Source organism: Artemia franciscana, unplaced genomic scaffold, assembly GCF_032884065.1.
Source record: "Artemia franciscana unplaced genomic scaffold, ASM3288406v1 Scaffold_930, whole genome shotgun sequence".
Lineage (NCBI taxonomy): Eukaryota > Metazoa > Arthropoda > Branchiopoda > Anostraca > Artemiidae > Artemia > Artemia franciscana.
The window spans coordinates 242,876-267,077 of record NW_027069058.1 but is presented as its reverse complement, the minus strand read 5'-3'; the positions used below and the strand labels follow the sequence as shown (position 1 = coordinate 267,077).

At 32.3% G+C, this 24,202-nt stretch overlaps 1 protein-coding gene and 1 long non-coding RNA gene across 3 annotated transcripts; both read left to right on the top strand.

Moving 5' to 3' along the window:
* The first annotated feature begins 733 nt into the window (after positions 1 to 733).
* Positions 734 to 12,553, top strand: LOC136043754 (uncharacterized). The gene is made up of 4 exons (XR_010621705.1): positions 734 to 813; positions 4,217 to 4,309; positions 9,120 to 9,249; positions 12,265 to 12,553. It is a non-coding gene; the product is annotated as an uncharacterized LOC136043754 (long non-coding RNA).
* Positions 12,554 to 12,805: 252 nt separating this feature from the next.
* Positions 12,806 to 23,562, top strand: LOC136043751 (uncharacterized). 2 transcript variants are annotated; one of them, XM_065728673.1, is made up of 2 exons: positions 12,806 to 15,759; positions 23,300 to 23,562. In XM_065728673.1, the coding sequence occupies exon 1, from the start codon at positions 13,572 to 13,574 to the stop codon at positions 14,475 to 14,477; it is 906 nt and encodes a 301-aa protein (XP_065584745.1). In that variant the 5' UTR covers positions 12,806 to 13,571; the 3' UTR covers positions 14,478 to 15,759; positions 23,300 to 23,562. The 2 variants fall into 2 exon arrangements, with proteins under 2 accessions (XP_065584745.1, XP_065584744.1); XM_065728672.1 differs by lacking the exon at positions 23,300 to 23,562 and adding an exon at positions 22,326 to 23,295.
* The last annotated feature ends 640 nt before the right edge of the window (positions 23,563 to 24,202 follow it).

Below are 24,202 nucleotides of genomic sequence, written 5' to 3'. Positions count from 1 at the left end.
TGGCCCCTATATTATCAAGATAGTTTATTCTTGAGTGATCAGTTATTTTCCAGGAAGGGGGATAGATTTCCAAGGAAAAGGTTAGAAACACAAAAATGTTTTTTTTTCCCCAAAGCCTTTCTTGGAGAGAAAGGGAAAAAGAGTTGGAGTAACCTTTAGACATGAGGTATTCTGCTTATCATAAATTATTGCTAGGACTCTCTAGTACTCACTAGGTGGATGTCAGTTGGTTCATCAAAGTTGTGTTTCTCTGAGTCAATGACTATCTGTGTTCTCCAATTCAAAATGAGGGTAAGGGTCTCCCTTACCCTAGTCTATGAGTCATGTGTGTAAAATGTAATGCCAAAATTTCTTTCAGAGTCAACAATTGTCAGCCTGCTTTGTCATTTATTGTTAGTTGGGGTACAGAAGTAATATTTTTCTTCCATACCCACCAGACTTGGGTTTTTGATGCATTGAAGTTGATACATCAGCTTTGGAGGTTCTCAATTAATGTCTCAATGTCTTTTTGTAGCGTCATTATATCTTGATATGATGTAAACTTCCCATAGAACTTGATGGGTAGCCAACTAGAAGAGACTTTTTATCAAATTATATTTTATAAGCAGGATAAGTTGGGTATAAGAGCTTAGATCAATTAAATTTTTATTATTTCTTCATAATTTGGTCTACTGTTGAATTCTTGGAGCATTATTATTATTAATTCACGTGTTTATTTCAGTGAGATGAAGCGTTGGGCAGTACTTCCAACAGAATCCACAGTAAATCTTAAAATGTAATGCAAGAGCAACAGTCTAGTAATATTCTAGAAAGGTATGTTTTTGTATTTATTAGGCATCTATTACAGTACTTGAGATTGTCTTCTATTTTCACATTTAATATCAGAAGCAATACTCTAGTCTTGTACTAGAATCATTTGTCTTCAATATAGTATTAATCTCTGCTGTCTTCATGTCTTTTTCAATAAAATATTATAAGCTGCAACTCAGGTATCAGAGGCAACACTAGAGTGTTATAGAAAAAACCAAAAGGTTTTAATGTTTTACTATTATTTACTTTTTTTTCCTTAGAGGTACTTAAAAAGAAGGTTGTATAAATTTTAGATGGGTATCGTTCCATCACAAATTGGAAATTCTATTACCCTTTTTAGGATCCAAAAGTGATTGGATAGGCAACTAACCTCCACTCCATGAAGTTCTTGTGTCATTTTAAAAAATCAAAAGTAATTAGCGGGTATATAGCCCCCTCATGTCCTCTTTTCCCCAAATGCTTCCAATCAAAGTTTTGAGATTGTCATTTTGATCAAAATTGTCTAAAGATCAAATTACAATAACTACAGGGTGACACAACCCCCTAGAGACTGTGGACAGGTGTTGTAATTTTTGCCCCAGGGGCCATATAAGGCTTTTGTGGAAGAGGTAGCTGTATAAACTTTATAGGAGACTTATTTGATTGGAAATTGGAAGATCTAGTGCCTTTTTAAGAGTCAAAAGTGATTTAATAGGCAACTAGTGCTCGAGAATGCACAGAAGTGTTTCCACAGTTCACTTTCAAGTGTTCTTGTCACCCAATTGGTACAGTAAGAAGGAAATTGAAAAAGACAAAATCACGGCTCATAGCTTTTAATAATAACGACCAAAGCAGTGACACAAATATATACCGAATATTTCAGATGCAAATTTAAAGTTCATACTAAGGTATGTTCAATTGTCTAAAATTGAGATAGTGGCCATTGTATTAAGATAGTGGCCATTGTGTTTGAGTGTGCAGAGAAGTACACACTCAAACAATTTTTATGGTGTCATCCTATCTGCACAATAAGCAGAAAGATGGAAGAAAAAATCAAGGCTCAAAAGGCACAAAAACTCCTTGGAGTTCGTCAGTGCATACAAGGGACCGATTCCTCTTCCTCCAGCGAAATACAAAGATCTGATGGACTTATGCCATACTCTTGTAATCCCCACGACTTTTGACGAGTACTACGCTGCTTTTTCTTCATCGGAATCAACCAGGGACGCCTTGGATGAGTCAGACGTCGAACAAGAGGATCCAGAAGATCTTTAAGTGTGTGTCCGTTCTAATTTGAGTTCCTTGTATTCTATTAGCTGAATAACAAAAGAATAAACTTGAATCCTGTTACACTTTATATGTTTGTATTAAAACTCTTATCTGACACCAGGCTAAAATTTCTGTTACATATAGATGTCGTATCTACCTTGTCGGCAAATCGGTTTAACTTAGCAAAAGCCTCTGTTAACCAGCAGAAAGCCCATATTTTAAAAACTCAGAGTTTGACTGAACATTACATTTCCCTGCTGATTCTCCTTTTCGAACAGCTTAGCAAACAGTTTTTGTCGAATATCTCAGAAGTGTAAAAATGTCAGTTACGACCTTTAGGCGTAACAGCGACGATTTTAAGAAGAAAATCGTATGTCTTAGAAGGCCTATATTGAATTTTGTTGAAAAAAATTGTAATCTTTTGCTTAATTTCCCGGTAAATTCTCATCCTCTATATATTTACTAGACCTAGGCTTTACCATGAGCAACGTAGCATTTCGCCTTTGTATGCCACTGAGAATAAGAACCGGGCTAACAGAACTTACTCAGTATTATAAGAAGGATAGTATTTTATTTTCTATCACAGTAGGTAGTCCTATGACGGTGTCAGTGTAAAATTGACGCTACTAAGATTTAAACACCAAAAAATTCCAAAACAAATTTCGTGCAAACATATTTTGAAGGTAAATTTATGACTATTCATATAACTGACCAGCCAGTAATGTGAATATAGGCTACCAGTTGGAGCCTTTTCATAAGTTATTTATGAATATAATAATTGCTTCTACCATAAATTCAAATTTAAGCACTTTTTAACCTAAACTAACCTTAATATAGATAATTTTAGTACTGAGAAAATGTAGCATTATTTTCTTAAAAATATTGGAAAAGATGGTACTGAGAAAACATAGTATTATTTTGTGGAAAACAAATGATAACTCATACTTTAATTGAAAATTCATCATTTTTTAGAGCTCAAAAAGTGCTTAAATTTGAATTTGCGGTAGAAGTGATTATTATATTCATAAAGAACATGAAAAAAGCATTGAATAGTAGCCTATGTTCACTTTATTGATAAGTCAATTATATGAACTGTCATAATTTTTTGAATTCATCCTTTTTAAGAGTTCACGAAGTCCTTCAATTTAAATTTATGGTAGAAGCGACTATTATATTCATAAAGAACATAAAAAAGGTATCGAGGGGTATATCCATTGTTTGTGAATGCCCTAAAACAGATTTAGAATAAAAAATATAGGGGAGGGGATACAATATTGATGGATAGCCCCCTCCTATTGACACACCTGGACTGTAATCTTCCCATTCCTCTTAGATATCCCTTTTGAAAAACCAATACCTTACATTAATATTCACCAAGTTGACCCAGAGAAGTAAACAAAGACAATCGTCCAAATAAATCTGTTTGTCAAATAGCGCTGGCCCCTATATTATCAAGATAGTTTATTCTTGAGTGATCAGTTATTTTCCAGGAAGGGGGATAGATTTCCAAGGAAAAGGTTAGAAACACAAAAATATTTTTTTTTCCCCAAAGCCTTTCTTGGAGAGAAAGGGAAAAAGAGTTGGAGTAACCTTTAGACATGAGGTATTTTGCTTATCATAAATTATTGCTAGGACTCTCTAGTACTCTCTAGGTGGATGTCAGTTGGTTCATCAAAGTTGTGTTTCTCTGAGTCAATGACTATCTGTGTTCTGCAATTCAAAATGAGGGTAAGGGTCTCCCTTACCCTAGTCTATGAGTCATGTGTGTAAAATGTAATGCCAAAATTTCTTTCAGAGTCAACAATTGTCAGCCTGTTTTGTCATTTATTGTTAGTTGGGGTACAGAAGTAATATTTTTCTTCCATATCCACCAGACTTGGGTTTTTGATGCATTGAAGTTGATACATCAGCTTTGGAGGTTCTCAATTAATGTCTCAATGTCTTTTTGTAGCGTCATTATATCTTGATATGATGTAAACTTCCCATAGAACTTGATGGGTAGCCAACTAGAAGAGACTTTTTATCAAATTATATTTTATAAGCAGGATAAGTTGGGTATAAGAGCTTAGATCAATTAAATTTTTATTATTTCTTCATAATTTGGTCTACTGTTGAATTCTTGGAGCATTATTATTATTAATTCACATGTTTATTTCAGTGAGATGAAGCGTTGGGCAGTACTTCCAACAGAATCCACAGTAAATCTTAAAGATGTAATGCAAGAGCAACAGTCTAGTAATATTCTAGAAAGGTATGTTTTTGTATTTATTAGGCATCTATTACAGTACTTGAGATTGTCTTCTATTTTCACATTTAATATCAGAAGCAATACTCTAGTCTTGTACTAGAATCATTTGTCTTCAATATAGTATTAATCTCTGCTGTCTTCATGTCTTTTTCAATAAAATATTATAAGCTGCAACTCAGGTATCAGAGGCAACACTAGAGTGTTATAGAAAAAACCAAAAGGTTTTAATGTTTTACTATTATTTACTTTTTTTCCTTAGAGGTACTTAAAAAGATGGTTGTATAAATTTTAGATGGGTATCGTTCCATCACAAATTGGAAATTCTATTACCCTTTTTAGGATCCAAAAGTGATTGGATAGGCAACTAGCCTCCTCTCCATGAAGTTCTTGTGTCATTTTTAAAAATCAAAAGTAATTAGCGGGTATATAGCCCCCTCATGTCCTCTTTTCCCCAAATGCTTCCAATCAAAGTTTTGAGATTGTCATTTTGATCAAAATTGTCTAAAGATCAAATTACAATAACTACAGGGTGACACAACCCCCTAGAGACTGTGGACAGGTGTTGTAATTTTTGCCCCAGGGGCCATATAAGGCTTTTGTGGAAGAGGTAGCTGTATAAACTTTATAGGAGACTTATTTGATTGGAAATTGGAAGATCTAGTGCCTTTTTAAGAGTCAAAAGTGATTTAATAGGCAACTAGTGCTCGAGAATGCACAGAAGTGTTTCCGCAGTTCAGTTTCAAGTGTTCTTGTCACCCAATCGGTACAGTAAGAAGGAAATTGAAAAAGACAAAATCACGGCTCATAGCTTCTAATAATAACGACCAAAGCAGTGACACAAATATATACCGAATATTTCAGATGCAAATTTAAAGTTCATACTAAGGTATGTTCAATTGTCTAAAATTGAGATAGTGGCCATTGTATTGAGATAGTGGCCATTGTGTTTGAGTGTGCAGAGAAGTACACACTCAAACACAATTTTTCAAAACTTTGATGGTGTCACCCTATCTGCACAATAAGCAGAAAGATGGAAGACAAAATCAAGGTTCATAGTTTTCAATGATAAAGACAAAAGTAGTAACATAAATATTTACCAAATATTTATATATATATATATATATATATATATATATATATATATATATATATATATATATATATATATAATATATATATATATATATATATATATATATATATATATATATATATATATATATATATATATATATATATCATGAAAAGAAAAATCACCAATGCAACAGCACAAACACACACAAAAAAAAAGAGAGACAGAAGGAGAAAAGGAAGACTGTTTTCCTAAATTAGTGATTAATATAGACCAGCACTTGAATGAGGCCTTAACCCTACTCATCCATACAATCACATAGGTCAAACAGCATAGCCACACACAATCAACCATAAAGAATAATCTATGGACAGGCAGTCATGTCGTCAATAAGTATAAGTCGTCATTTACCAAACAATAGAAAAAATAACATAGACAAATAATTCAAAGGCAAAACCCAACATAAGGGCTCATCAGGAGAATACACTGGCCTATATAGGGTTTTGCCACTCTAAATTCTCTACCCAGCACAGTGTTGTGGCTACCACAGAATATCCATGGCATCCCCGCGTCAGGTATCATCTCCAAAATACATGCCTATGAAAGAAAAAAAAACAGCAAATGTAAAACAACCAAGTAAAACCAAAACAAGCTTATCCTGTTAATATATCTCTCCCTTTAGCAACAATAGGTAAACTAAATATTATAAATTTTACCAAATCACAAATATTAACACATTGCAAAAAACCTGAATGAACTAAACAATTATGGAATTCATCTTTACCATGTGGCTAATTTTTAAGAAAATCCGCTCAATTAGAAACACAATTCAAAATAAATGGCGCTGCAACAACATTTCTTGAACCTCCGAAATTAGTTGAAAATTTCCTTAAGTATTTCTAGATAATTCTTTTGATATTTATTTAAAAGTTCGTTATAATGAAAACTAAATTTTTTAAATTGCCAAGTTAATTTATTTGCAGAAAAACCTATTGATATCAATTTTTGGCTCAAGATTTTACATCTATTTTTGAAATCAATATAATTACTACAAATCCTTGCATAACGAAGTAACTGTGAGAAAACCGCTGAATTTGTGATATTTGAGTGTATATTACTTTCAGGAAATGGGAAACTAATCACTTCAAAATCAAAAGCATCCGTTTTATTATACATTTTAAAACTTAATTTATTATTATCACAAATATTAATATTTAAATATAAGAAATGATCTTCATGACCAGCGCCATGACTAGGCTCAAGAATAAGCTCTGATGGGTATATATTTTTTTTAGAAATATCAATGAAATCCTTACAATTTAAGACCAAAATATCATCTAAATATCTTTTATTATTTGACAAAGCATGTTTTAAATTAATTGGATTATTCTTATCCATCATATATTTATATTCTAGGTGACTTAAAAACAAGTCAGCTATAAATGGGCTGGCATTCCCCCCCCCCCCATGGGAATTCCCACAATTTGCTTGTACAAATCACCCCCAAATCTTATATAAGTATTGTATAAAACAAATTCCAATAACTCAAAAATCATATCCAAGCTGTAACATCTCAAGTTAACTGTAGTATTAAAACAATTTGTCCATATAGCTTTTTTATTATAAATATCTATTTTTAAGAACCTTTTACTAGATAAGAGGAAAGATTTCTTGATAACAGTTTTTAAATTATCAAACACTAGATTAAGTGATAAATTAGTATACATTGTCGCAAAATTGAAAGACTCAATTCTTTTAGCTGAAACCATTGTTAAAGAATCTATCACCTGCAGTGAATTATTAACACTCCAATATGGATTAAAATTCGAAAATTTTTTAATACCAGAACAATAGGTTTTAAGTTTATTTACAATTTCCTTTAAAATTAAAGAGAGGTCAGTAGCAGCAATGCGGGTTGGACATTTAGCTGCTCCAGCAATAAACCGTGGTTTAGGGGGATTCTTATGAAATTTTACAGTCCAATATAGGAAAGGGAACTTTTTATCATTGTCATTTATTTTAATATTAAAATTTTTAAAAAGTATTTCTTCAGTTTTTTTCAATTAAATTCTCATCCTCTATATTTACCTTTTCGTAAACATTAGTTGTGCATAACTCCCTTTTTAAGATGACACAATACAGCTTCTGACAAATTATGGCAAAATTATTATTAGCTTTATCCACTGGCACAATTATAAATTCATTCTTTAGATTAGCAATTGCTTGTTTAATCTTCGCATTATAAAATAATGATTTAGTGTTACTATTTTTTAAGTTAGAATATATTTTATTTCTTATTCTACTAATAATTAAATTCTTCCAACTTTGAAAACTCTCTTTATTTTATTCTCTTTCTTACACCACTTATCAATAAATAATTATACCACTTATCAATAATATATATATATATATATATATATATATATATATATATATATATATATATATATACTAGCTGTTGGAGTGGCGCTTAGCACCCCCCCCCCCAAGCCCCCCCGCTTGTAAGTCGTTACGCGCCATATTAGTTACGCGCCATTGTAGTTGTGTCCCTGTGTCCAACCTGTGAATAGAGATAGATTTATATATATATATATATATATATATATATATATATATATATATATATATATATATATATATATATATATACTACGTAAAACATGCGAATATACAACATTCTTCGCTGTCCCATTATCTGTGCATATAAATAGATTGTCAGGTTTACTGACTCTTGAACATGTAACATATAATTGTCCATGGGAAAAACAATCCGTATTCAGATCTATACCTCATTATTCTAATGATGTGTCCCTGTGTACCGGTCGTCATTTATATTCCCTGTGTCCCGGTCGTCATTTGTGTCCCGGTCTGTAATTTCTATTCGAATAATCCCTGTGTCCCAGTCGTGATTTATATATCCTGCCTGTGCCCCCGGCTTCCCCGTTGTAGTTGTGTCCCTATGTCCCGGTCGTCATTTATATTCCCTGTGTCCCAGTCATGATTGTGTCCGGGTGTCCCAGTCTGTAATTTCTCTTTGAGGTTCCCGGTCGTCATTTATATTCCCTGTGTCCCGGTCGTCATTTGTGTCCCGGTATGTAATTTCATCAGTTGACAAACATGACGTCAGTCGACAAACAACTTCATGACGCATACATCTCAATCCTTATAAATATATATATATATATATATATATATATATATATATATATATATATATATATATATATATATATAATAACTCATAGACAGAATAAAAACAAGGATTGGGTAGCGAGATAAAATGCTGTGCCTAAAAGTTTCTCTGTTGTCGAGCGTAAACAATTATGCCGCCATGTCTGCTTTAAAAGTGTTATTTATGCATTACACCATATTTGTGTAAATATTTAGACCCTAAAAAGTCAGACCCTACCTCCCATCTTCCCTCATGCAGTTTGTTTTTTACTCTTTCTCGGAAAAATTCCGGATTTGGTCCAGATAAATGAAAGAATGAAAAACAGGCTCATAATACTCAATAAAGACAATAGAAACAGTGATATGCATTGCTAAATAGCCTCGAGCGAAAAAATAAATCCAAAGAGATTTCCGAAGCAAAGGTGTTATATATTTGGTATGTTGAAACAAGTAATGTAGAATCGTAAATAATGAATATTTTCTGTGACAACGTTTACCCACTACCTAATTGTTTAGTGAAGCATTTTTGTGTGAAGATGGTCATTTTTTTTTTTTTTTTTGGTTCTACAGTAGTGGAGTCACTTAAACCTGTTTCGTAGACGAAGAAGAAAGAAGAAGAAAACTTAAGGCTCAGCTCGATGGAGAAAAGGGCCAAGATGAAAGACTGAAACATCTGAAGATGGATTGGCCCATATTAGAGGTACATTTATAGCCATGGTTAGTTATTTAAAAAAAAATTAATTTATCCTTAAACCCAAAATATATGCTATGCCTAAATTATGCATGTTTCATTTTAATATAAGGCTTTTATTTAATTTTAACATATTGATTTCTGAAGGTGAAGGGGGATCAAAATTGTCGGGAGTAAGGGGACAAAAAATACATGATTTAAGATTGTTATTCATATTTGTATAACTTCTGACATCTTCGTAAAATTCCTTCAGGAAGGGGTTAGAGGAATCTGATATCTGGTTATTTACTTACCAAAAGAGCTATCATAAAACTAATTACCGAACTAAGGGGAGAAAAAATTGAAAATGGTAAGCCGTGTTGTTTTTTAGTTCTAATACCATTAAGAGAGAACAACTATCCACGAAAAAAAAAATTAAACTTGAAAAAGTATTCAACTTATAGATGAGGACCATGAAACGCATGTTTCAAAGATTTTGTCGACTCTTCGTTTTTAATTTCAGTCTCGTTGCTTCCGCAGAAAAAAAATAATACTACACAATTGTTTAGTAGTTCAAATCGCTGGTGTTTTTAACCTTAATACAATGTTAGTATATCATTGTCTTTTATAAAATGAAAAAATCTACTCAGCTCCTCCCTCTTTAAATTTAATTATAATCTGAGTGATTCCCCGTTCTTCTCTTTTGTGAAAATACTCAATATTTTTCAAATTTTGTGTATTTTGGTCTTGGGGGGGGGGGGTCATATTTCGAATGAGAAAAACAAATAATTAGCCATTGTAACGGTCAGGTTACATATAACCTAAAAGGCATAATTGGTTCAACTATAGTCAATCCCCAATAGCCTAACACACAATTTAGCCAAATTTTAGTCAAGTTAGGCTGAACGGACTATGGTTTGTATAAAATATAAATAGATCATTTTCAACTTCTTCTGTGTCAATATTGATAACTCATCTTTTAATTTGACGAGTAGCACCGTTTTCGAGTAGCAACCGTTCGTAAGTTAAAAATAACTTTTTAACCAATTAACCAAGTTTAAAATAACTGTCACTTGGTTAATACCAAGTGCCATAAAAAGTTATATAATAAAATGAACAATTGACAAAAAAAAAACAAAAAAAACCGGTAAGACAATACAACAAGGAGGATAGTTGTAAACAAGGGAATATGAAATCAAAGCAGAGATTTGGGCACGACCTCAAAAATGTCCCAGCGTGGTCTCAGAACCTGTTTAAAGGTATTTATCAAAAACTAAGATCCTGATTGATTGTTTCACATCTCACCTGTTGACAAAGTAGCAAAAACTGATGTCGCATAAAATAAGTATCTTTAGATTTTGAGACTGGAGGAAGAAAGGCAAAATCACAAGAGGGAGTGGTGTTGAATTTATTAAGATACATGTTCGATAAAGTGACTGTTTATGTCATTTTTAAATTTGTTTATAGTGGGGATCAGTGTCGCTCCCTCCGCTGCGAGCGTTTCGGGAGTGTCTAAACATGAGTCGTGTTTAGTCACAGAGCAACACTTTTTTTTCGCTGTCACAAAGAGGCAGAAGTTGATTTTGCTCTTTCTTCAGTTTCAGTACAATATTCAGTTTTGCTTAAAAACTAGGATTCCACCATTTACATAGTTATTAAAATCCTTCTTGATTTATTCAACATCTGACAAGTTGACCACCGGGTAAAACTTATGCTCGCCTACATTAAGCTATAAAAAAATAAGAATGAGGGAAGGGGGGACGCAAGATAAGCAGGGACTTATCTTATATTTATTAGGATACAAGGATTTCTGAAGTAACTGTGTCTGTATTTTTCAGACCATTAAAGCTCGTCTTTAGGACACTTATGAGATTGTTATTAAGGTCCTCTCCCCCCCAAAAAAACAGCAATTTAAGAGTGATTCTGACTCTTTCGGGAGTTGCTAAGTCAGCGAGAGGGGGCTTTCAGCTTCATACCAGTTTCAATAACATAAATGCTACCAGGATAAGGGTCAATTCCAACCTATCCACAATTTAGCCAAATTTCAGCCAAGTTAGGCTGAACAGACCATGGCTCGTATAAAATATAAATAAATCATTTTGAACTTATGCCAACATTGTAATCTCATCTTTTAATTTGACGAGTAGCCCCGTTTTCAAGTGTTACGATTTAAGAACTATTTAGAATAAATAGGTTAATGAGACAGAGTATAAACTGGACCTTACATACGCATTCCAAAAATAACTATTTTATTATTAAAAAACTTGTTGGACTGACAAACATTTCAAAAGCTGAGTTGCTTTTTGCCTTGATAAGTGTGAGCCAAAACGTTTTGTATGTCTAAGGTTTCTGAGATTACTCTGAGTTATACCACAAATATAGCGTTAGGCTACGAATTCTCAGGTTTTCGATTTGCGGCTTCTAATCTATTTTGTCTAGACGTTTGGTCTTAGGATATTGGAATTTTTATATATTTGTCATCTTTACGAGTACTCCAAATTCTAAGCTTTAAAAATGGAGCTCTTGGATTAACTTCGTGGCAGATTCCGAACTATCCCCTTTATTTTCACGAAAGTTAAATTTCATTTTATTGAAAACGGAGAGTTAATACTTGAATCCCTTGCGTTTCACATTTGCTGTTTTTTTTTGTATTTTCTAGTCTAAATATTTAGTATCAAAATGCTAGAGTTGTGAAATATTTGACAGTCTTATAAGCCATTCAGAGTTTTAAAAACATAATTTTTGCGCAACCTTTGGGGGAGGGGAATAACATACTATCTCATCTTTTTTCATACAAGTTTTAATAACTTTTAATTGGTTTAAAACAATAAAGCCACTCTTTCAGGGGCCATGTGGATGAAACTTACTTTTTCTTTTTCAGGAAAATGAGTTTCCTTTTCAAAATTTAAAAATCACAGATGAAAACCTTTATCAATATAAAAATTAAGGGCGAAAAATAGCATTACATCATATTGGAATCACAAACGACAATTTCTTCTAGAACTTCTTGAATTTTGTTTTTCTAAGCAAGCGCTTTTTTCTAAGCTCTACGAAGAAGAGTCTCAAAATACATTAAAGCTCTCAAATAATGCTGTTAAAACAAGTTGCAACTCCACAACATCAAACAAAGTGGCTTTGGCTACTTCAAAAAATGACAGAAGACCTACTTCAAAAACGAAAGAAAACCTACTTCAAAAAATGATCAAAGACAAAATTCTCGACAGTGCTGGAAAACCCATAAGGACTTGAAAAGAAGCAGTTGTTCGTCTTGGAGCTACTGGACAGTAAGTCTTTTTGTTTAATTAAAAAAAACTAGTTTTTTAACTGAAAGTAAGGAGCGACATTAAAACTTAAAACGAACAGAAATTACTCCGTATATGCAATCGGTTGTCCCCTCCGCAATTCTTTGCTCTTTACGCTAAAGTTTTTAATTGTCTTATAAATTAGAATTGTGGCAAAGAGTCAAACTTTAGCGTAAAGAGCGAGGGATTGCGGAGGAGAAAACCCATTTCATATACGGAGTAGTTTCTGTTCGTTTTAAGTTTTAATGTCGCTCCTTATTTTCAGTTAAAAAAACTACTTTTTTTATGTAATATACTACAGGAACGGAAATTGGAAAAAAAATCCCCACAACTATAACCACTATTCACCCTCAAACAATGGATTTAGATCCTTCAATAACAGAAATTACTACGGATAATATCCCTAACATATTAATACCATATAACAACGACAAAATCTTGATAACAGTGAGACAACCATTCAGATCCACTAGTTGGATATGGACTTCTACAAAAAAAGGAAGAATACAAGTTATATGGCAAATTCCTTTTGTTGGCATCAACTATGGTAGAACACAATGTGTGGATGGAGACAAAAATGCCAAGACGAAAATCACTGGAAAGCATGTTGGACTATAGACAGTAAAAAAACTTGTACAAGACTGGCAATGGCTGATGAGCCAACAGCAAATGAGTTGGAACTCCAGAAATAAAGAAACTTAAACAAAGTACGACACGAATATTTGAAGTATTTGTCCGTAAAACAAAATATAAAAGATCAACTAGCCTAATCCCAATAATTGGGGAACTTGCTTCTCGTTAATTCGGTTTGTCTACTGAAGAAGATTTAAATATATTAAGAGATAATGTTAAAACATTAAATACTGCCATGAATACGACACTACATGTACAAAAATACAAGCGAGTATAGCCAACTATCAAATAGATAAAATTGAAACCATATCCAAAAAAAATCTCAAGAACAGTCAACACAATGAATTATTTATAAAAGAGGTCGACAGAGCACTTTCTGATTCTAGTTTTGCAACAGTTTTACTTGACATTATTATAATGTCATCATTGAATATAGCCACAGATGTCAGTAAATTTGAGTTCGCGTTATTTGAATTAACAGGAGGATCCCTTTCCTACGACTTAGTAGACCCCTCAGACTTAAAAACCATCCTAAACGAAATAAAAACACACTTAACATTTGGCCTCCATTTACCAGTAGAACCAGAAGTTGCCAACCTATTCTTATATTATACTAAACTAAAAGTACATATAAACAAAACAAATGAACAACTTTTTGGAGTAGTTACAATCCCACTAATTAATCAACAGTCCATATATGATCTATACAAAATATCTACTTTTCCCATTAATATTAAAGAAACCAACTCCTTCATGAGCATTATGCCTGAAGCAGAATATATTCTGATTGATCAAGACAGAAGAAAATATGCACTAGCTAATACCCAGGATTTAAAACAATGCGTGTCATTTAAAAATTTAGTCTGCCGAATAACGCTACCTATATATAATGTAAAAATAGGATCATGCATGCTAGATCTCTTCCTAAAGGAATCACAACAACAAGATAATCCTAACTCATGTGATGCTTTAGTAGGAAGCACAAAAAGAGAAATCTTCATTAATTTACGAAATGACTTATGGCTATTTACAGTACCTAAAAAGACAGTAAGAACTCTATCCTGCTACAACAATACAGAAAAGATTGACCCCAGTTATCGAACTGAAATACTGTTACAGGACGTTGGAACGATTACAATAAAACAAGGTTGCAGACTTGTGACAAAAGAAAAAACTGTACAAACAACTTTGATCACAACTAGCACAAATGATATGAGCCCAAAAATAATAAACTTCCAAGGAATAAACATTTCTTTTACAATACCGAAAATCAACAACGACGAATCAAAAAATATCAATAGGGCCCAAGATAGAGAAGATTAAGGGTAATATGCAGTGAGCAAAAATAAAAGAGGCATTAGATCTACAAATACCGTTGTTCACGACCGAAGACCAAAGATTAAAGTACGTGGAAAGTCAATACGGATTATTCTCACCAAATTCGTGTTACAATTTCATAATCACCATATTTATGGTATTTCTTATATCTCTAACAATAAGAGCGTTACTCAGAGTAAACTATGGAAAGGTCTAGAGACAAAAAAAGGACAAAAAACGATGTAATTGAGGCACAGGAAATGCATCAATTAATCCCTACAGCTCCTGATGATATTTAAGCCATTATGATGGGAGGATATAACAGTACAGGAAAATCGAGGTCTTTTCCCGTATATTCATATATCCCGTCCCTACTTTAATTACATCAAAAAATTACCTCAAAAATAAATAAATATTTGGCAGAAATATTTTATGTGAAGTCCAGACCTCTGACAAGTACAAATCACTTGTCCATTTTTTAATAAAAACAAGATAATAGAGGTTGTCTCTTGTAATTTTTGACATTGTGTTCCTAAGACAAAATATTCCTAATACATGACAGTGGAAAGGCTATGACGCTATAAATTAACGTTTCTTTTCTACAAAGTCAAGCGTTGGGAATATAAAGAATTAGAAATATAAAAAAAGTAAAATAAAACCTCTAAATTAATCATGTGTTTAACCGTTGCTTTTGAACAGTGCTTCTTATTAACATAACAAAATATTAATATGTTACCACATTTATCATATGCTTAATCATCCTTAAAACAAGTGCAATTAAATGTCAATAATTAATGTTAATCGATGATCATGTGAAACACAAATATTTTATGACAATGCTTTTATAATTATGTACTATTATTGCTATTTTGTTTAATAACCAAATGATTCTGCCTGGAAATTTTTATTATAGAAATTGGCATACTCTGACATTGGCCGACGATACGGCATAGTCAAAATTAAGAAACACCTATCATGTTTTATCAACCGCCAAAAATTGTCAAAATCACAAATCTGACTGAACCGACAGCTATCGCCCAAAGTAAGACTGCTCAAACAAGCTACAGCTACTGTCCTGCAATCTTCTTCATCCCTCTAATTGAATCAGAGAGACCTGAGCAGACAAAATATCCAACCGAGAAAGTACTCCCACCACACGCTCCCGAAGAAATCACGACGTACAGCCTGCACCAACTTGAAACCCGACTTTAGCAACGTCACAAACACAGATGAAGATTTGGAAGAAAACAGCTTATCCTAATTTTATAACTTGTGCAACAACTGCCAAGTAAGGTCTTAAGAATTACCTTAACCTCATAAAACAATCAACAAATGCTTTAAGAACAATAAAAATGCAGAAGAGAGCGGGAACGGAACGGAAGAGTCGTAGTACCAGCTGTACTATTGTACTTAAATTGCTAGGGGATAGGTGTCCCGGGTCCTGCACTTCCCATTTTGTCAGAAAGCGTAAAATTAAAATAAACTTCAACAATTGCTAAAGTCTCAAGCAGTAAATATGATTTGAAGTGAAAGACTGAAAAATGACATTATCCTTAGACATCAGTTCAATTACTGAAATGGGCAAAATAGAAAAATTGTGATTATGCGTAATACAAACATTCTAACAATAGGTGATGAACAATACAAGAAAATGCCAATATTAAAGTGAAATTTAAAATTAAAATAAATTTAAATCTAACAATAAGTGACGAACAATACAAGAAAATGCCAATATTATAGTGAAATTTGAATTAAGTAAATGTGTCAGTGTAATCTTTATCATATAATTTTAATGTATTTGTATGCCTTAGTGTTAGAATACCTGGGATCAATTGAAAACTAAATACAATACAAAAAAATTCAAATAAAAAACAAACAATTGGAATCAGGTATTCACGTGTAAACCTTGTTCATGTCAAGTAATGTATTAATGTAATTCAAGTGTAAGGTGTAGGTTCAATACAAGGTGTAGGAATATATACATTTTCTTTAAATACTCAGTTTTGAGGTGAAAGAATTAAAATTTCCAGATAATACTCATGTAGAAAATGAAAACAAAGAAGTTAACACAGTAAAAGCAAAATATACCCCAAGAAAAAAAAAGTTTAAAAATAAAAACTAATAACCCGGTTAAGGAAGAACACAACGACAGCCCGCTTTCCTTAAATAATATAAAAATATATCAAAAGGAAGACAATATTTGCGCTGCTCTAATAGAATATTTCTTACATGATAAAGATCTACCTGATGTCTTGAAATCTTTCAAAAAAGAAATTGATAATTACTATTATGATCTGGAAGAAAAAATATTATGTAGAATAATGACCAATAACAATAATAGAAATCAAACTTCCATTGTAGGACCAGTTTTACCCCATATTTTAGAAAAACCCGCTTTTGAATTTTTCCATTCTGAAATAGGAGGTCATTTGGGTGTGGATAAGACTTTCCGTAGATAAAAACAATACTTCTTCGTCACTTCAGCCTTAACAAAGTTGAAGAATTATGTTAATACTTGCGAAACATGTAATTTAAGAAAAACTCCCCAAATCTACCCTAATCCTACAATAGGAAGAACGCCTAAGGCCCGGTTTCCATTTGATATAGTTTCTTTTGATTTATATGGTACTAGCGGAGGATTACCCACGTCTAACAATGGAAACACCTGCGTAATTTCAGTAATCGATAATTTTTCCGGTTTCACATTTGCTAAACCATTAAAAAAACAGAGGGCTTACACGACGTCAAAAGCTCTTGCTAAAATATTCCTTAATTTCGGTATTCCTAATACAGTATTAAGCGAAAATGGTCCTAATTTCGTATCAAAAGTAACCAAAGATTTAATATCTTTTCTTCAAATAAATAAATTGGTAACGACCCCCTACCACCCCCAGGCCAATGTAAAAATTGAGAACAGGCACAAGCTATTCTCTAATATTTTAGGGATTTACATTATGGGTGATAGAAGAGATTGGCACGAAACTTTACCTTATTTAACGAATGTGATTCATACAGCTTACTCCCCAGTTATATGTGATAACCCATTTTATGTATTATTCGGACGAGAGTTTATAATCCCGTAAAAGATAACGAGTCTAAAGAAGAAAATGTAACAACAAGGTCAGGCCGAGTTGTCAAAAAGTCAGACAAATTAGATTATTAATAAGCAATTTATCAACCAGGGGTAAAATTACTAAATCATCGACCGATAATACAAAAGAAATGCCTCATTAAAAAATTGTTTCGCCAAGGTACGAATCTGTGATAACAAAGATCCCTAAAAACAGGAATTTTTTTTAGGACAAGGGTGCTTAAAGTTCAGATCAAGAAAATTGACCAACCTTGTCAGCAGATATAATCAATATTTTAAGTAAGTTACATCGGCACTAATAACTCTCAAACAGGGAATTTCATTCAAACAAAAATATAATTGTAAAATACTCGAGATTTATACTAACCTATTCTGCCGAAAAAAAAATTTCGTAACATTAAAGCTTATTAACACAACTATAACTAACACTTGCCCTACAGGAGTCGCTGTCCTTTTTATCTAACTTAAGATTAAAACATTTTAAAGATAAAGGCCTATCGAAATCACCGTCTAACAATAATCAATTAAAGTTCATCATTAGCCTTAAACTAGAAATTAATAAAATTCAAATAATCAGGTGACAACAAGCGTCCTCGTGAGCTGTGGTCAAAGGACCAAACTTGTTCTAATTTGCTTATCCAATAATCTTTTTATTATCATTCCCTTATTCCTTTTAGGCATATGCTTAGTTCGTTTGTTGCTATTAAATAAATTTAGAGGCATCTAACAAATTAACTTTTAGCAATAAAGCTCATTAATACCGCTACAACTTGCGAATACCTAACAGGCGTTTACATTTGGCATCGAATCTACTTTGTTCAATTAAGATTGTAAGTAAGACTTATAATTCTACTCGAATAAAAGACCTTTTGAAATTATTGTCGGATAATTTACCCGACAAAGTAAGAAAAACTTATTATTCACACTAAAATTTCCCAAGGACCCCATCCAATCCTCCCCGTTGTATTAAATTTGCGCTTAAATACTTTTTTTTAAATATCATATTTACTTAGTTACTGATTCCACCTCTATTAATTAATTGTCTAATTTTCTCCGTAATTATGGCCAAAGCAATTATAGACACAGAATTTATTTCAATAATTCATGCTAAGGAAAACGTAATATATTCGGCTGCTATGTTAATTCAAGACGAAAATGGTAAACAAGTATTCGCACAAGCCTGGTACCTAAATTATGATTTAACGAAATTTAAACCTTGCACGTATAAATTTGGGCTAAAATTAGCAAATACCCCAAAATATCGACCCTCAAGAGGGGAAGTAAAAAACAAATACACGAACAAAAGCAAAAAAGGTAAAAACTTAACAAGCCTACAATTAACAATAAGAAAATTAGAGCAAAAATTTAATATCCGCTACTGGTTTTGTAAAGGCCCGACCCAAACAGACCTCCTTTTAACTGATAAATTTAAAAACCCGAAAGTATGCTATAAAATCGAAGAAAATAATAATTGTACTAAATATGAAGGGGTACATCATCCATTAGAGGAAATCCAGAATTACGCAAAGTTTTTATAGGATCCGAGCGCACAAGAATATGCCTTTAAGGGGGATAAAATTTTCTTAAGACGTAAAAAATCTAAACAATCAAAAAAAGACGCATATAAAAAGGAGTTATCTTCCAAAAAATTTTAAATCCTAAATACAAAATATTATTTTTAGATCCACAGCCAGAAGGAACCCAAATCAGGTAAAAATCTACTCAACTAATCGCTTATAGTAACCGGGGAAAATTTCGTGTAAAAGAACCTTATACAATACAGATCCTAATATTCTAAGACCTTTGGAATTCGTTCAAAACCAAATACCCACAAGACGAGACTTTTGGCTTACAAATAAAACCCAGAGCTTGCCAGATCTTTCAAAAATAAATCATGAAACAAATGACAAAATTTTAGAATCAGCTATAAGAAAAATGCAGTAAGAAATTTGCGTTACGACATCCTTCGATCCTTGCTGCGCGTTCCAATTATCCCTAGCGACAATTTGATAATAGAAATAATGGTCATATTATTAATAGGTACCTTTTCGCCAGAGGTTGAGAAAAGACTATGGATACAAAAATAGATTCGCTCTATACAATTTTGCAGTACTTCTTTGATCAACCCCCCCCCCTAAAGAAATATCCGTTAATTGCGTCCCTAATATGTGAAAAGTTTTGGTTAGCTCCGCTTGCAGAGGGAGATTTTGAGTTGCCTTGGCCTTTAAAATTCTTAGCAATGCTAATGGAAGTAGATTATAGGATAGTTGATGAAAATCTTCTCCTTAAAATCTATGAGAACCATACTATACACAATTCTTACTGGATCAATAACTCAATTCATTACTTATATGTAGAACAATACGAAGGATTGAAACGTTTAATAATCAAGTTTTATACAATAGATGAAAATATTGGGTCAAAAATAGTAAAAGGGAAAGATATTTTAATATATAAAAATAATAAACTGCATAAGTCCACCATGTTTCCATAAACAACTGATTTTCAAAAGAGTTCGTATTACTCCAAATAAACCAAGTTTAAAGGAGTTGTGTAGAAAAAAAATACGCTTAGTGATGGGAAAAACAGACATTCCCAGCACTTTGGCTAATCTAACACTCCCCGAAAATCTAAAACGGTATTTAATAAACATCGAAAATATTCATGAAAACAGCAGCAAGGAATATCGATTGACACTTATGACTCCACACCTATTAGAATCTGAAATAAACCAGACTTCAGGCCAAGGGCCAATATTAAGTATTCCAAATGACCGTGAATTAAACTGCTCTAATCTAATCTAACTACTTTTCCTCTTAACAGTAGTCTAATACTAAAATAATTTCTTTTACGGTTAATATTAATCTTTCATAATTAAACAAAAAAATGAGAAATCGACACATCACTAGTTCTATGAAAAATTTTGTCAAAAACTATATAAGTCAACCTAAACATCATTAAGTTAATGTAACTTAATTTTTTTTAGAAATTGGGTGACACCTGTCAAGGAAATTCAAGGAAAATGAGTAACCTTCCACCAAATTATTTTTTCGCCATTCAAGTAAAAAGCGGGCAAATAAAGGCAAAGGCCTCAGAGATACAAAACCACTTGATGGAAGACGATCCTATATATATATATATATATATATATATATATATATATATATATATATATATATATATATATATATATATATATATATATATATATATATTACCAAATGTTAGCTTCGTAGTAACATAAAAATGCCAATTCTGTAATAAATATACATCCTAAAAATTATAATATGAACGCTTAAATCCGTGCGTATGAACAATAAAAAAAATCATACCTGGCAAAAGAGCAGAACTCTGAAGTGCAAAATTGCTAGCCGTGACGTTCGAAAGTGAAAATCATGAATAGGCATTCTATCAAAAACACTTGTGACACATAAAACTTACAATGTAATACATTGTATAATAAATAACCCTTGAGGAAACTTCTTTTAATGGAAGAATGACTTTTATGACCCAAAAATATACTTCAATTAAAACACCCAACATATGCCTTTCGCATAACAAGAGTGTGAAGAAATAATTACACTTGACCGATATATGTTCGCTGAAAAACAAAGGGGTGTAATTGAAAGTAAAAGCGATATTCGAAAACATAACTAAAAAACCTGAAGCGATTTTGAAAGAATGTTAAATTATACCCGAAGACCGCCATGTCGGATTTCAGACTCATAAAATGTTGCCACCCATTTTATGAATTAACCAATAACAATGCAGGATCTCGGCCAGACATTTAAAGAAATAACCAATCACAGTGCTGGATCTCAACAGCTCAGTGGTAGATATATAATTATTTGAAGCCCGATTATTTTGTCAAATAAATTCTGTTTATTTATGTAATCATCGCAAGCTAGATAATTATGTCAAATAACTTAATGAAGACTAAAACGCTATAATTTTAACTTTTTTCTTTTACAAAATAGAAAATTATATAAGACAAAAAAGTTACAAATTAACTTACCAACCAAATTTGTTTATATTCGAGGAAAAAATGCAATCTTTTTATATTTGTCAAGTTGAAACTATCACGTTTACCTATTTATTTATCTAACCTAAAATTTCAGCGTAATCTAGTTTACACTTAAAAATGTTAACTAGTTGTTCATAAACAAATTCAAGACATCGCTATATATGTAACAAATAAATTAGTACGGTGCGCTGCATGGGAAAAACACTCAAAGCGCTGTTCCGTGCGCCGTGTTGTGCCGTATTGTGCGCCACATAATAAAAGACTTAATGCGATGCACAAAAAATACTTAGTTCGTTGAATAAATAAAAAATAATATTGCGCCGCATGAAAAACACATAATGCGCCGCATAAAACATTTTTTTTCCTTACCGTGATTCTTTAAAATCAGAATTTAAAAAGTTAATGAAAAAGGACCTATCTTCAATATTACAAAACTAACAAGAAATCTGTAGAAATACTTATACTTTAAGTTCTAACTAGAAAAAGTAACCTAATTCTTTGGAGAATAGGAAGTTAATTTACTTTATACCAGTTTGTTTTATATACTAATGCTATTAACATCTAATCTTGGTGGTAGTAGTGGAAAAAATAATAATAATAATAATAATAATAACAAGGTGGTGTAGCTCCAACACAGTTTAAACTCCCCCCCCCCCCAAAAAAAAGGTACAATCCGCAATCCTTTAAATAAATGATATACAAATCTTATTTATACTAATCACTGAAATAACTTTTCTAGAAAAAATGAAGTTGATAACAATATTGATGACCCTGTGTATCCATTCCAACACACAAGACATCATAAAACATGGAGTAATTTTCAAACATGAAAATTCACTTCTAACCAGTAACAACGCGTGGAAAATATTTGTGAAACTAGATCCTAAACCATTCGAAACTTTATTCCAACAAGTAATAAGGCTAGAGCAAAATACCTATGACCTAAAGGAATCAATTTTTCAATTCCTAAAATCGGACAAGGGACTACAAGCAAGCAAAAGCACCCATAAGGAGAAAAAAGATTCACCAACCACTACTCTCCCAAAACTCAAGACAGAAAAATTAATAGATGATTTCTATGTAAAAATGGCCGAAATTGATAAAGCCATAGGACTTGGGAAAGCCATAGAAAAGAGGAGAAAAAGATCGACAAGCGAAAGCCAAAACCCAGATACAAACGATATAGAAAACCCAAGCCTAAACAAACCAATTAAAACCAAATTAGCAGAAAGAAAATTTTAAGATTGACAATATGCACTTTTAAATGAGTTACCCACAGTATGGAATTGTGTATGGGATACCAGACAAATACATTAAAGGATTAGAGCTGTATACGAGAATAACACTTCTACATTTAAGGAAGGAAATGAGGTTAGCAGCTGGTTTCGTATTAAACCAGGAGTTAAGCAGTGTTGTGTTCGATCGTTCTTGAAGCGGATAATTTTGACGGATGTGTCTTAAAGAGCACAAGAAAGGCAATGGAGGAAAACGGAATCAAATAGGGAGGAAATACTTTTCCGTACTTAAATTATACTGATGATTGAAGCATCCTACATGAGTGTTTAATCTGAAGAAATTTGCATGACATCGGCAAACTTATTTGTTTTTTAAAAACAACGGTGTAAACTTGATTAAGTTTGATGTGGAATGTGTTCGTTAGTCAATTTTGAACATTGATATATTGTCTATTATTTAGTGTTGTTTTCTTTTTAGCAAGATGATCAGATTATGAAAATATGACCTTAGCGTTGTATTCTGCTAAGTCGGTTGGGTGTAACATAAAAAATATCGAAGTATACGATTTGGTGAATGGGAGACGAGATTCAGTTCTGCAGCTCATATGTCAGATTGTTCGTGTAAGTTTGAAATTAAGTATTTTATGGAGTGTGAAATGGGTGTTTTTGCGCTCAACTGCGCAAGCCAACTTAAATTATGCCGCTAAGTTACGATATGTTAGGTATAGATTTTTCGATTTAAAACAACACTCTTCACGCTAGACTGATGTAGAATTCTTTAGAATCGTCATAATTACAGTGTATCACAACCGACAACAGCTAACTATTAGAAAAATTATCCTGTGTAGAGTTCAAGTCTACTACACACTGTCTATGTTAAGGGCACAACTTACTCCAGAAGCTTAAATAAAGTAATTTTTAGTGCTCGGTTATATTAGTATGAAAGTCTCTTTATATACAGTTAGAAAAAATCATTAGAAGGGGCTACTATTCTGTTTTCTCTAAAAAAAAAATGCCGGTGGAACACCCCGTGATACTGATTTACATAAGGGTTAACATTTCCGCCTTTCTGAGGCTCGGTAAACCGAAAAAAAATGGAGGGGGCATACCAGTTTCCCCTTATCTTAATTTGGTCTTTGTGTTCTGAAACTAATGAAAACATATCTCAAAGTAGGAATTTGAATTCAATGTCTAAAGCATAGTTAAATCGAAACGAAAATAATTAAAACGCGTAAAGTTTTAAAAACAGTTAGTTTTTATTTTATCTTTTTAGGAAATGAAAAGAAGAAGCGATGTAGAGACTGTGGAATCGAAAAATACTAAAAAAGAGGAAATTTTGTTAGAGAACAGAAGCTTACGAGAACTCGTAAGCTTTCAGCGT

Excerpts from the sequence above, each read along its gene's own strand:
- LOC136043751 (XM_065728673.1), top strand. The coding sequence starts at position 13,572 with ATGTCATCATTGAATATAGCCACAGATGTCAGTAAATTTGAGTTCGCG.